At 44.9% G+C, this 15,189-nt stretch overlaps 1 protein-coding gene across 2 annotated transcripts in view; it reads left to right on the forward strand.

Moving 5' to 3' along the window:
- LOC134345892 (disintegrin and metalloproteinase domain-containing protein 12-like) overlaps window positions 1-15,189 on the forward strand; it is a 128,678-nt gene that overhangs the window by 49,060 nt on the left and 64,429 nt on the right. For both annotated transcript variants that reach the window (XM_063047231.1, XM_063047232.1), the window contains exons 10-12: window positions 4,730-4,814; window positions 5,369-5,511; window positions 6,567-6,744. In XM_063047231.1, coding sequence (XP_062903301.1) covers window positions 4,730-4,814; window positions 5,369-5,511; window positions 6,567-6,744 — 406 coding nt within the window. The remainder of the gene's footprint in view (window positions 1-4,729; window positions 4,815-5,368; window positions 5,512-6,566; window positions 6,745-15,189) is intronic.

A 15,189-nucleotide genomic window follows, 5' to 3' on the forward strand; every position in this document is an offset into this window, starting at 1 on the left:
AGCTTGTCAACTTACAACTTGTGAGGGATCTATGGACATAGACCCAAAGACCCCTCTGGTCATCAGCACTGCCAAATATACTGCCATTAACCCTGTATTATGCCTTCTAATTTCACCTTCCAGAAATGGGTTGACAGCTGGGAGATCCCGTTTCTTCTGGCGGATGAAGCATAGGTGCTTGGTGAAGAGTAAAATAAGGAGTAAAAATCTTTATGTTATGTCTCTGCCTAAATGTGCCATGTGCAATCATATTAATTTATAATAATTTATAATAAATAGAAGGTGTGGGCACTTGGCCAAGTGGTTAAGGCATTGGACTAGCGACCTGAAGGTCGTGAGTTCGAGCCCCAGCCGAGGCAACGTGTTGTGTCCTTGAGCAAGGCACTTAATCACACATTGCTCTGCGACGACACCGGTGCCAAGCTGTATGGGTCCTAATGCCCTTCCCTTGGACAACATCAATGTCGTGGAGAGCGGAGACTTGCAGCATGGGCAACTGCCGGTCTTCCATACAACCTTGCCCAGGCCTGCGCCCTGGAGAGTGAAGACTTCCCAGGTGCAGATCTATGGTCTCTCAAGACTAATGGATGCCTTAATAAATAGAAGAGACAATGCAATAGAAATACACTCAAATGAGTGTGAGTTAATCAATTTGATGGCCTGGCGGAAGGAGCTGTCTCACAGCCTGTTGGTCCTAGCTTTTTTGTTGCGGTACTGTTGCGGTGGTAGTAGCTGCTGTAAGATGTCCAATATATCAACTCCACTTGTTCTTGCTGATTTCCAGGGTTCAGCATGCCTAGCAAGGTCCAATAAAATCTCTCGGGCTGGGGAGTACCCTGCGGGTGATAAGGAGTAGTTCTCGACTCCAAGCATGCTCAGTAACTCATGGATGAGCCTACTCTCAAAATCCCGTGCCTTATGACTATCTATCTGCCTGGGGAGGCGATAATAAATAAAATACTTCTCCCATAACTCTTTGGCCACCATGGACACCCTCGGATCTTTGGTCGGGAAATCAACTTGCAGCACCCTTCAACCTCTGGCTTCATTCAGGGCCAGTAAAACCAATCTTTGAGCAATCCATAGGTCTTTTCAACCCCCAAATGTCCAGAATCATCATGAAGTGACTTCAACACAATCCTCTGATACTTCTCCAGCAGAACCAGCTGTGAACGCTGAGGCTGGTCTGGAGGCGACATGACCCGGTACAGGATCTGGTTCCAATCTGGGCCATCCTCTCAGTAACAGAGGCACCTCAACATGTTTCATCTTTGCAGTTTGGGCCATTTTCAACCACTGACCAAACGGTACCAATGCCCAGGTCATCGCACTGAGCAGCTGCCACTTCCCCAGGACTTAATTCCGGCAACTAGTTTGTCTTCAGAGCAGTCAGGTTACAGTAAGCTTGTGGAATGGGACCATCGGAAGCTCCCAATTGATCTAACTCTCGATCGTGCCCCTGTCTTTCCTCTGCCTTCACCATGATGAAAAATTGGCACATGGCTTTTACTCCTGGGGCAGGAACGCTCTCCCACTCTCCGTCCCTGTCCAGCCCTTCATGTGCATGTCGGGACAAAGTGTCAGCATCAATGTTCCTGCTTCCAGCCAGTACTTCAGGCTGAAATCATAGGCAGGCAACGATGGCCTGTGGCATCCAATTTCCCCAAGGTCAGAATATAAGTTGGGGATTGTTATCACTCCTCACCACAAACTTGACACCATAGAGGTAGTCACTCAGCTTATCCACCACAACCCATTTCAATGCCAGAAACTCTAACTTGTGCATGAGATAGTTTTTCTCAGACTCTGGCTGACAGCCACAACAGGACTCAACCCAGTGCCCTGATCCTGATACAGGACACTCACTAAGCCTCTCTGCTGGCATTCGTATGCAGTATGTTATGTACTCCTGGGGTTCATATTTTCTGCGGACTGTCACTTTAAAACGTCAGGAGAATGAGACTGGCTTTTGGACACTGTTTGAGCTGTTACAGAGAGAGAGGGTCGAAGCCTGCCTTCCAGATGGTGTGTATACAAATTCTAAAGTGTGTTTACACTTAAGCAAGGACGCTGCCTGCTTGTGAGTTCTTGCAGAGAGAGAGGGGGGGGGAGCAACGAGCAGCTCGTAGCTCGTGAGTCGTCATGGTGACCGAGGGTGGCGTTATGTGATGGACAGCGGGTGCTCAGTATGCTGAGATAAATACAAGGTCAGCTGGTTGTTAGACACACACACACATGGATTTGGACACTGGATGGGCTTTGTGTGCCCACAGAAAGGTGGGTTTTGGAGCATCAATTGGGAGAATCAATCAATGGCTCTCGCAGTGTGACCAGTGGGAAGTTATCAGTGTGTCCCACCCTTGCCTGGGTTGATAACTTTACCACAGAAGACGGTCTCCTTTTTGTGGTCACATTCGATGACTTTAAAAGAAGAGAAGAGAGGAGAGGAAGATTTGAAACAGAAGAAACCTAGTGACAAAGAGATCACTGTTTGGACTCTCTCTCTAAGTAGCCCGTAAGGGTGAGTTTGACTTCTATTCGAATACGAAGGTGTGACAGTCACGTAGTTAATCCACAAGAGTGGGTTCTCTGGTGAGGGGAGTACCTTTGTGAATACCACTTGTGTGTTACCCTCTTTTGGGTGTGGTAGTTCACTGAAGAAAGGATCCCCTGTGGCAAATTACTGTTGGAGTTATTTCGTATGTTGTGGAACTGGATAAGTGGCGATCACGTTGTGTGTTTAGGGTAACCTGTGGAATCTACCGGTGTGTCGACTCTTGCCTGGGTGGTGGTTCCCTTGAAGAGGGTCCCCTTTGTGATAAGCTATTGTTGGTGATAATCCATACATGGATTCTGTTTGAGTATCTTGTGGCCACCACTTTGGAATGACCTGTAGCTGAATTTGGGTGTGGTACCACTTGTGTTGAAAGGATATTCGTTGAAGATCACTGTCGGTGATATTTTGTGTGTGGAGTGGAACAACTTTGGAGATAAAACCTACTACTATTGTTATTTTGTATTGCTGTCGTGGAATCTGTGGAATATCGATGTAATTGCCTTCTCACAACATTCGCCTTTTGGATTACAAATATCTCTCATTAATTAACCTGAGCATTGAACTGAACTATTTTACATTCCATCGTAAGACTGTATCCAATTACCACCTAAGCTTGAAGAAGCTTGGTTTTTACATTTCCACGCTTGTATGTGCATAGGTTCTGCTAACCTGTTTGATTTATCTGGTTTTATATTATTGTATTGCATAGTTACTAATAAAAATAGCATTAGTTAAAAGCAATACCAGACTACAGGTGTCTTCCATTTCTGCTGGTTCTTTAAACCCACTACGGGGTATGTAACAAGTCCATATGGCAATTGGGGATCTAAATAAAGTTTAAAAGATGCTGGCCCATCTAAACAAAGATGGGCCAGCATCTCCTTCAACAACTGAAAAGCCTCTTCATATTTTTCATCCCACCTCACTCCAAAAGGCTCAGAAGTGCTAAGATACACTTTACCCTCCTTTCCTTTTTCCCTCCTCTCTTTATTCCCTGAGGGAGGGTAACTACACAGAAGCTGATTCAACAGGTGACTCACTTTTGCATAGCCCTTCATGAACCTCCGATGGTAACCACAGAACCCAAGGTCCAAGCGCAAGGAGCCTTGGCCATGTGGTCACTGCCTCTAGCTTAGACAGATCTGTAGCTACTCCATCCCGTGAGACTACGTGCCCAGCATAGCTGACAGATGTCTTGCAGAACTGGCAGATGTCCAGGGAAAGTTTTAACCCTTTGGCTTTCAAATGGCCTAGCACCTTCAGTAGCCTCGCCTCATGTTCCTCCAAGGTGGACCCAAACACTGTGAGGTCATCCAGATACATTAATAACTCAAGCAAGTTCATGTTACCCACTGTTTTCTCCATTACATGCTGGAGGGTCGCGGGGGCTCCCAATATGCCTTGAGGCATCTTTTCAAACTGGAAGAATCCCAGTGATGTTTTCTCTTTGTTGGCCTCACTCATGGGGATCTGATCATGTCTACTCCTCAAGTCCAGCACACTGAACCACTTCGCACCACTCAGACAGACCAATGCATCTTCAATACTTGGCCAAAAACTACAGTCAAAGGGTCTCGGCCCGAAATGTCAACTACACTTTTTTTCCATAGATGCTGCCTGGCCTGCTGAGTTCCTCCAGCAATTTGTGTGGGCTGCTCAATGTTTTAGAAACAGCTTCTTCCCCTCACCATCAGATTTCTGAATGAACAATGAATTCATGAACATTACCTCACTACTTTTTCTCTTTTTGCACTGCTTAATTTTGTAATTTAGTTTTTAATTTTGCAATGTACTGCTGCCATGAAACAACAAATTTTATGACATAGTCAAAGGATTCAAAGCACAAAGTGCATATGCAGTACACAACCCTGAGATCCGTCTTCCCCACAGACAGCCCCGAAACAAGGAAACCATAGAACCCATCCAGTGGAAAACATCTAACCCCCGCAGGTGGCAACAAGACAAAATGAGTGAAAGCATGAAATCCAAAAGCATATTTCAGCATATGCCAGAAGCGTTAAATGTGATTCTGTGCTAATGTTCACTCGAATGGCCCACAGTGTCTGAAACGAATTCCACCTGTCTGCACATGGTCCATATCTCTTCTCTGCTTGACGTTGATGTACCTGCCTGAATGCAGCACACTGTGTAATGGTGATTTCTCTTTGACAGCGGCAGTACCTTTACAGGGGAAGCTGTAGGCTTGGCATCACTTAGCACCATCTGTCTGGCCCAAGGATCAGGAGGAATAAACCAGGTGAGCAGCCATTGTTTCTGATGACCTCTGCGCCAGGGTCCTTGGTCAACCAGACAGATCAGAATGTGGTAGTGATGGCACTCAGTGAGAGAGATAACATAAGCTTTACTTGTCACATGTACATCAAAACGATCAGTGAAATGAATCATGTCCATCAACAACCATCACGGATGGTCTGGGGACAGTCTGGTGCCATGCTTCCAGCATCTTTATAGCATTCCCACAGCTTACTGACTAACCTGAATGTGTCTGGAATGTGGAATGAAACCGGAGCGCCTGGAGGGATCCTACAAGGGGATGGGGAGAAACACACAGGCTCCTTCCAGACAGCAGCAGGGATTAATTCCCGATGGTTGGTGCCATGAACTGTCGAGCTCACTCCATGTGAGCATAGGATGGGGAAGAGAGGAAAAATCTCCTCATTTCCGAGAGAGTGGAAGGGCTAAGAGAGGGCAGGCCTTTTTCGGGAGTGCTAACAGCTTTATGTGAACCCACGAGTACATTTGCCATGGATACCATTGCCTTGTCCTCACTATGCTCTCGTGTTCTCCCAGGACACTGCCACCAACATCCTGGTGATTTCTGCTACGGTGGCCCACGAGCTCGGACACAACCTTGGACTGACTCACGACACTGTGGAACGCAAGTGTACCTGTCCTCAAAAGGAGCCTGTCTGCATCATGGAAGAAGCAATAGGGTAGGGGGATTTCAACTCTGCAACCCTCTGTAAACCTTTCTACCTGTCTCACAGGACACTGGGAAAATCAGGATAAAAGAGGACAGACAATTAGCCAACATTAACTTTAACTTGATGTGCCATCTTCAACCATGCAGACTCCCCTCAAAACCGTTCAGGTAACGCAAGGAAATAGAACGTTCATACCACTGGTGGAATGGGAGGTGCTGTTCATTTAATTTGCTTAGTTTCTGACAGTGGTGAGGTGGTAGGTGTGGGAATAGAGTAAGGATTCTGTTAGAAACTCCTCCTTAGTGTTCACTGTGACCCCTACAGGCAAAAATACTCACCTCATGTTTTTTAGAAACGCAAACACGAGGAATTCTGCAGATGCTGGAAACTCAAACAACACACATCAAAGTTGCTGGTGAACGCAGCAGGTCAGGCAGCATCTCTAGGAAGAGGTACAGTCGACGTTTCGGGCCGAGTCCCTTCGTCAGGACTAACCTTCGGCAGAACAACAGCTTATATTCCGTCTGGGTAGCGAACAACACCTTATATTCCGTCTGAGTAGCCTCCAACCTGATGGCATGAACATTGACTTCTCTAACTTCTGCTAATGCCCCACCTCCCCCTCGTACCCCATCCGTTATTTATTTATATACACACATTCTTTCTCTCTCTCTCTGTCCCTCTGACTATACCCCTTGCCCATCCTCTGGGTTTTTTCTTCCCCTCCCCCTTTTCCTTCTCCCTGGGCCTCCTGTCCCATGATCCTCTCACATCCCTTTTGCCAATCACCTGTCCAGCTCTTGGCTCCATCCCTTCCCCTCCTGTCTTCTCCTATCATTTTGGATCTCCCCCCCCTTTCAAATCTCTTACTCACTCTTCTTTCAGTTAGTCCTGATGAAGGGTCTTGGCCTGAAGCGTCGACTATACCTCTTCCTAGAGATGCTGCCTGGCTTGCTGCGTTCACCAGCAACTTTGATGTGTGTTGCACCTCATGTTTTGTCCGTTAGTATTTCAGTGTTCTTCCATTCATCCCCTTGAAGGAGTCTATTTATCTTTCTCTTTAGCCTGGTGCCACCGACAGCATTCAGCAGCTGCAGCCGAGATGACTTGATGAGGACCCTGCTTTACGGAAGTGGATTTTGTCTCTTCAACATGCCCAATATGGAGCAGCTGGTGGGAGGTCCGAAGTGTGGCAACATGTACGTGGAGAAAGGCGAGCAATGTGACTGCGGCAAGCCTGAGGTATGGAGCCGGTGCTGAGGGATCTGCTCTCTCACCCGACATTATCCGGGGCAGATGGCAACTTTGAAAACTGATTCTGAGAAGCCTTGGCAGTGACTCAGAAACTCCATTCATGTCGACGACTGTGGTCAATGACAACTAGAGAATAAGGCCTGTCAGAGACCAAGAGGAACTTGTTGTATGGGGCCACAGGAGATGGAGGATATCTCCACTGAAAGACTTCTGACCTTTAGGTAGTTACTGGGGAGGTCCTAGGGAATAGTCTGTATTACAGCAGGAGTTTGGGGTGGGGTGTTTGTGCTATTAATAAAGAACAAAAAGGAAGCTTTGACGGTGTTTTTCATTAGGGATGCAGAATCAGAAAGGACAGCAATTACAGTCCTCAAGGTGTTGTATCTAAATGTGCGTAATATAAGGAATAAGGTGGATGATCTTGCAATATTACAGTTTGCCAGGTATGATGTTGTGACCATCACTGAATCATGGCTGAAGGATGGTTATAGTTGGGAGCTGAATGTCCAAGGTTACACATTATATCGGAGGGATAGGAAGGTGGGCAGAGGGGGTGGTGTGGCTCTGCTGGTAAAGAATGGCATCAAATCAGTAGAAAGATGTGACATAGGATTGGAAGATGTTGAATCCTTGTGGGTTGAGTTAAGAAACTGCACGGGTAAAGAGACATTGATGGCAGTTATATACAGGCCTCCCAACAGTGGCTGGGAGGTGGACCACAGGTTACAACAGGAAATAGAAAAAGCATGTCAAAAGGGCAATATTATGGTAGTTATGGGGGATTTTAACATGCAGGTTGACTAGAAAAATCAGGATGGAAGTGGATCTCAAGACAGTGAGTTTGTTGAATGCCGAAGAGATGGCTTTTTAGAGCAGTTTGTTGTTGAACTTACTGGGGGGGGGGGGGAGGCGGTGAGCTATACTCGATTGGGAGCTATGTACGGAACCGGAGACAATTAGGGAGCTTAAGGTAAAAGAACCCTTTGGAACCAGTGATCACAATGATTTGTTCAACTTGAAATTTGGTAGGGAGAAAGTAAAGTCTGATGTAGCAGTACTTCAGTGGAGTAAGGGAAGTTACAGTGATATGAGAGAGGAGCTGGCCAAAGTAAACTGGAAGGAGCTGCTGGCAGGGATGTCAGCAGAGTGGGAATGACATGTGGTTTCTGGGAAAAATGAGGAAGGTGCAGGACATGTGTATTCCAAAAATGAAGAAATACTCACATGGTAAAATAGTACAACTGTGGCTGACAAGGGAAGTCAAAAGAAAGGGCATACAATGAAGCAAAAATTAGTGGGAAGACAGAGGATTGGGAAGTTTTTAAAAACCTACAGAGAACAACTAAAAACTCATTAGAAGGGAAAAGATGAAATATGAAAGCAAGCTCGCAAATAACATCAAAGTGGATAGTAAAAGTTTTTTCAAGTATGCGAAAAATAAAAGAGAAATGAGAGTGGATATGGCACCGCCAGAAAATGAGGCAGGAGAAATAATAACAGGGAGATGGCTGATAAACTAAACTAGTATTCTGCATCAGTCTTCACTAGCAGAATGCCTGATGTTGTACTGTGTGAAGGAACAGAAGTGGGTGCAGTTACTGTTACAAGACAGAAGGTGCTCAAAATGCTAAAGGTACACAAGTCACCCAGACCAGATGAACTGCACCCTAGGGTTCTGAAAGAGGTAGCATTAGAGATTGTGGTGGCGTTAGAAATGATCTTGCAAAATCATTGGACTCTGGCATGGTGCCAGAGGACTGGAAAATTGCAAATGTTACTCTACTCTTTAAGAAAGGAGGAAGACAGCAGAAAGTAAATTATAGACCAGTTAGCCTGACCTCAGTGGTTGGGAAGATGTTGGAGTCAATTGTTAAGGATGAGGTGATGGAGTACTTGGTGACGCGGGATAAGATAGTACAAAGTCAGCATGGTTTCCTTCAGGGAAAATCCTGCCTGACAAACCTGTTGGAATTCTTTAAGGAGATTACAAGTAGGATAGATAAAGGGGATGCAGTCGATGTATATTTAGACTTTCAGAAAACCCTTGACAAGGTGCCACACATGAGGCTGCTTACCAAGTTAAGAGCCCATGGTATTACAAGCAAGTTACTAACATGGTTAGAGCATTGGCTGATTGGTAGGAGGCAGCAAGTGGGAATAAAAGGATCCTTTTCTGGTTGGCTGCCGGTGACTAGTGGTGTTCCGCAGGGGTCACTGTTGGGACCACTCCTTTTTATGGTGTATATAAATGACTTAGATGATGGAATAGATGGCTTTGTTGCCAAGTTTGCAGATGATATGAAGATTGGTAGATGGGCAGGTAGTGTTGAGGAAACAGGTAGGATGCAGAAGGACTTAGACAGATTAGGAGAATTGGTAAGAGAGTGGCAAATGAAATACAATGCTGGAAAATGCATGGTCATTTTATAATTTATAAATTGTGGACTATTTTCTAAATGGTGAGAAAATCCAAGAATCTGAGATGCAGAGGGACTTGGGAGTCCTTGTGCAGATCACCCTGAAAGTTAACTTGCAGGTTGAGTCAGTGGTGAATAAGACAAATGCCGTGTTAGCATTAATTTCAAGAGGTCTAAAATATAAGGGCAAGGACATGATGCTGAGGCTTTATAAGGCCCTGGTGAGGCCTCACCTTGAGTATTGTGAACAGTTTTGGGCCTCTCATCTTAGAAAAGATGTGCTGGCATTGAAGAGGGTTCAGAGGAGGTTCACAAGGATGATTCCAGAAATGAAAGGGTACATACAAGGAACGTTTGATGGCTCTGGGTCTGTACTCGCTGGAACTCAGAAGGATGAGGGCGGATCTGATTGAAACCTTTCAAATGTTGAAAGGCCTAGACAGAGTAGATGTGGAAAGGATGTTTCCCATGGTGGGAGAGTCTAGGACAAGAGGGCACAGCCTCAGGATAGAGGGGTGCCCTTTCAAAACAGAGATGCAGAGAAATTTCTTTAGCCAAAGGGTGGTGAATTTGTGGAATATCTTGCCATATGCAGGTGTGGAGGCCAGATCTTTGGGCGCATTTAAGGCAGAGATTGATAGGTTCTTGATTGGACACAGCATCAAAGGTTACAGAGAGAAGGGGTAGAGAGGGAGATAGAAAAAAAGATCAGCCATGATTGAATGGTGGAGCAAACTGGATGGGCCAGGTGGACTAATTCTGCTCCTATGTCTTATGGTCTTATATCACAACTGCACTCCTAAGGTAACCAATGGATGCTCGTCCACTGTCTAAATGGGTAGAACTCAAAATTAAGCAAGGTGCAATCACTCTGGATTGTACTACCGACTCCCAACCACAATAGCCACTGGGACTTAGGGGAACAGATTTAAACAGCATAAAGACAATAAGACATAAGAGCAGAATTAGGCCATTTGACAATTTGCGGCTGAATTATTTTCCCCCTCAACCACATTCTCCTACCTTCTCCCCATAATCTTTGACATCCTGACTAATCAAGAACATATCAACTTCCACTTTAAATATACCCAATGATTTAGCCTCCACAGCTGTCTGCGACAATGAATTCCACAGTTTCATCACCCTGTGGCTAAAGGGATTCCTCCTTATCTCTGTTCTAAATGGATGTCCCTCTATTCTGATGCTGTGGCCTCTGGTCCTAGACCCACCTACTATTAGACCATAAGAGGTAGGAGCAGAATTAGGCCATTTGGCCCATCAAGTTTGTTCTGCCTTTTCATCATGGCAGATCCATTTTTCCTCTCAGCCCTGATCTCTTGCTTTCTCCCCGTGTCCTTTCATGCCTTGACCAGTCCAGAACCTGTCAACCTCTGTCTTAAATATACTTGAGGACTGGGCCTGGGACAACAAACTCCACAGATTCACCACTCTCAGGCTAAAGAAATTCCTCCTCATCTCCATTCTAAAAGGACGTCCCTCTATTCTGAAACTGTGTCCTCTGGTCCTAGACCCCCCAACCATAGGAAACATCCTCTCCACATCCACTCCATCAAGGCCTTTCAACATCTGATATGTTTCAAGGCAATCCCCTGTCTTTTAAACTCCAACGTGTACAGGGCCAGAGCCAACAAATGTTCCTCATACATTAACCCTTTTATTCCCAGCATCACTCTTATGAACCTCCTCTGGACTGACTCCAATGTCAGCTCATTTTTCTTAGATAAGGGCCCCAAAACTGTGCACAACACTCCAAGAGCAGTTTGACCAATGGCTTATAAAGCCTCAGTATCAAGTCCCTGACTTTATAATCTAGTCCTTTTGAAATTAATGCTAACATTGCATTTGTCTTCCTTACCACCCACTAGACCATACATTTACTATTGCTATATTTCACCCACAACCTCTTTGCCCCATTCTCCTAATTTAAGCCCTTCTGCAGATTTCCTGCTTCCTTTACCTGACCCTCTACCTATCTTTGTACCATCTGCAAACCTGGCCACAAAGCCATCGATTCCATCATCCAAATCATTGACATATAATGTAAAAAGAAGCAGTCCCAACACAGACCCTATGAAATACCACTAGACACTGATAGCAAACCAGAATAGGCGCCTTTATTCTAACTCTTTGCCTCCTGTTAATCAGTCAATCTGCTATCCATGCTAGTACCTTTCCTGTAATACAAGGGGTGATTGATATGTTCGTGGCCTAGGGTAGAAGGAGTCAATTTTAGAAAACCTAGCACATCTATTTTTCAACATAGTCCCCTCCTACATTTACACACTTAGTTCAGTGGTGGTGGAGCATACGGATCCCTTCTTTGTAGAAGTGGGTGTCTTCGACCTCCAGAAGTGGTTGACAGCAGGGGTGATTGATAAGTTCATTGCTTAAGGTAGAAGGCGATGAGTTATTAACTTCAAACTTTCTGCATAATCACTCGGAGTTGAACTGCCTGTGCATGTAACAGAGCTGTATAATTCATCTCCTTCTACTTTAGGCCACAAACTTATCAATCACCCCTCGTACAATGCATTTTTATCTTGTTAAGCAGCCTTCTGAAAATCCAAGTCTACCATATCCACTGACTCTCCTTTCTCTATCCTGCTTGTTATTTCCTCAAAGAATTCCAACAGATTTGTTAGGCAAGGTTTCCCCTTAAGGGGACTTTGGTCCATTTGGTCTATTTTATCATTTGCCTCCAAGAATCTTGAAGCCCCATCCTTAATAATGGACTCCAACATCTTCCCAAGCACTGAGGTCAGACTAACTGGCCTATAATTTCCTTTCTTCTGCTTCCCTCCCTTCTTAAAGAGTTGAATGACATTTGCAATTTTCCAGTCCTCAGGAACCATTCCAAAATCTAGTGATTCTTGAAAGATCATTACTAATGTCTCCACAATCTCCCCAGACACATATTGAGGAAAGAAATAAAAACAACAGGGTTATTGTTGTGGATGACTTCAACTTCACCAATATGGACCTGGGGCCTTCTTAGTATATTGGGCTTACGTTGGGTAGATTCTGTTGGGTGCATCCAGAAAGGTTTCTCTAATCAGTATGTAGATAATAACAAGAGGAGAGGTCATACTGGACCTGGTAATTAGTCTTGTCAGGTGACTGACCATTTAGGGAGATCTAATTGGAACAGCTGTTTTTGGACAAGTCCACATCCAATGTGTTAAAAGACGAGTTGCACAGACACAGGGCAGGCGGGCATGTCCCAGTCAGAAGCAGGGAAAAATAGAATCAAAGAAATATACAGCACATTACAGACCCTTTGACCCACAATGTTGTGTCGACCATGTAACCTACTATAGACACTGCCTAGAATTTCCCTTCCGCATAGCCCTCTATTTTCGTGAGTTCCATGTACCTATCTAAAAGTCTCTTAAAATACCTTATTGTGTCTGCCTGTACCACCTTCACTGGCAGTGCATTCCACACACCCACCATTCTCTGTGTAAAAAAAAAATTACCTCTGACATCCCCCCTGTACCAAATTCTAAGCACTTTAAAATTATGCTTTCTCATGTTAGCCATTTCAGCCCTGGGAAAAATCTCTGGCTATCCACACGATCAATGCCTTTCATCATCTTATTCACCAATATCCTGGCGAGAAGGTTTGCTAGAGCTATTGAGGAGAGTTTAAACTAGAATTGCTGGGGGGGGGGTGAGAACCGAACTGAAGTGACGGAGGAAGGGGAGGTTGGCTCACAAATAGAGAAAGCTTGGAGACAGTGCCAGAGGGAGGATAGGCAGGTGATCGAGAAGGGACGCACTCAGACTGATGGCTTGAGATGTGTCTATTTTAATGCGAGGAGTATCCTGAATAAAGCGGATGAGCTTAGAGTGTGCATCAGCACTTGGAGCTATGATGTTGTGGCCATTACAGAGACTTGGATGGTGCAGGGGCAGGAATGGCTACTTCAAGTGCCAGGCTTTAGATGTTTCGGAAAGGACAGGGAGGGAGGCAAAAGAGGTGGGGGTGTGGCATTGTTGATCAGAGATAGTGTCACTGCGGCAGAAAAGGAGGAAGTCATGGAGGGGTTGTCTATGGAGTCTCTGTGGGTGGGAGTTAGGAACAGGAAGGGGTCAATAACCCATCTGGGTGTTTTTTATAGACTACCCAATAGTAACAGGGACATCGAGGAGCAGATAGGGAGACAGATTCTGGAAATTAGTAATAATAACAGGGTTGTTGCAGTGGGAGATTTTAATTTCCCAAATATTGATTGGCATCTCCCTAGAGTGAGGGGTTTAGATGGGGTAGAGTTTGTTAGGTGTGTTCAGGAAGGTTTCTTGACACAATGTGTAGATAAGCCTACAAGAGGAGAGACTGTACTTGATCTGGTATTGGGAAATGAACCTGGTCAGGTGTCAGGTCTCTCAGTGGGAGAGAATTTTGGAGATAGTGATCACAATTCTATCTCCTTTACCATAGCATTGGAGAGGGATAGGAACAGACAAGTTAGGGAAATGTTTAATTGGAGTAAGGGGGATTATGAGGCTATCAGGCAGCAACTTGGAAACAGATGTTCTCAGGGAAACATACCGAAGAAATATGGAAAATGTTCAGGGGATATTTGCGTGGGGTTCTGAGTAGGTACGTTCCAATGAGACATGGAAAGGATGATAGGGTACAAGATTCGTGGTGCACAAAGGCTGTTGTAAATCTAGTCAAGGAGAAAAGAAGAGCTTACGAAAGGTTCAAAAGACTAGGTAATGATATGAATCTAGAAGATTATAAGGCAAGCAGGAAGGAGCTTAAGAATGAAATGAGGAGAGCCAGAAGGGGCCATGAGAAGGATTAAGGAAAACCCCAAGGCATTCTACAAGTATGTGAAGAGCAAGAGGATAAGACATGACAGTATAGGACCAATCAAGTGTGACAGTGGCAAATTGTGTATGGAACCGGAGGAAATAGCAGAGGTACTTAATGAATATTTTGCTTTAGTATTCACTACGGAAAAGGATATTGGCAATTGTAGGGATGACTTGCAATTGTAGGGATGACTGAAAAGCTTGAGAATGTAGATATTAAGAAAGAGGTAATGTTGCAGCTATATAGGACCCTGGTCAGACCTCACTTGGAGTACTGTGCTCAGTTCTGGTCACCTCACTACAGGAAGGATGTGGAAACCATAGAAAGGGTGCAGAGGAGATTTACAAGGATGTTGCCTGGATTGGGGAGCATGCCTTATGAGAATAGGTTGAGTGAACTCGGCCTTTTCTCCTTGAAGCAACGGAGGATGAGAGGTGACCTGATAGAGGTGCACAAGATAATGAGAGGCATTGATCGTGTGGATTGTCAGAGGCTTGCCCTAGGGCTGAAATGGCTAGCACAAGACGGCACAGTTTTAAGGTGCTTGAAAGTAGGTACAGAGGAGATGTCAGGAGTAAGTTTTTTACGCAAAGAGTGGTGAGCGCGTGGAATGGGCTGCCAGCGGCGGTGGTGTAGGCTGAAACAATAGGGTCTTTGAAAAGACTCCTGGATGGATACATGGAGCTTTAAAAAATAGAGGGCTATGGTTAAGCCTAGGTAGTTTTAAGGTAAGGACATTTTCAGCACAGCTTTGTGGGCCGAAGGGCCTGTATTGTGCTGTAGGTTTTCTATCCTACTAAGACACAACTTGTCCTGCACTAAGCAAATTGTCCAATTTTCCAAATGCTGATAAATGCTATCGCTGAGAAATCTTTCCAGTAACCCGACTGCAGCTGTCACGTTCATTCATTGACAATTGATAAGATTACCCTAATTTCCCTTCTTGAATTATGATTAGCTATTTAACTTGAATTATTATTAGCTATTTAACAGTCCTCGGAACCTCTCGTGTGGCTTGAGAGAGTATAAAGATATTGGTAAAGAATCCAGAATCTCAGCTCTTGTCTTTATCAATATGGAGAGGGTCCAACATGTATATAAGACCATAAGACATAGGAGCAAAAGTGGGCCATTTGGCCCTTCGAGTCAGCTCCACCATTCAAGAATGGGCTG

Source organism: Mobula hypostoma, chromosome 4 (genome assembly GCF_963921235.1).
Source record: "Mobula hypostoma chromosome 4, sMobHyp1.1, whole genome shotgun sequence".
Lineage (NCBI taxonomy): Eukaryota > Metazoa > Chordata > Chondrichthyes > Myliobatiformes > Myliobatidae > Mobula > Mobula hypostoma.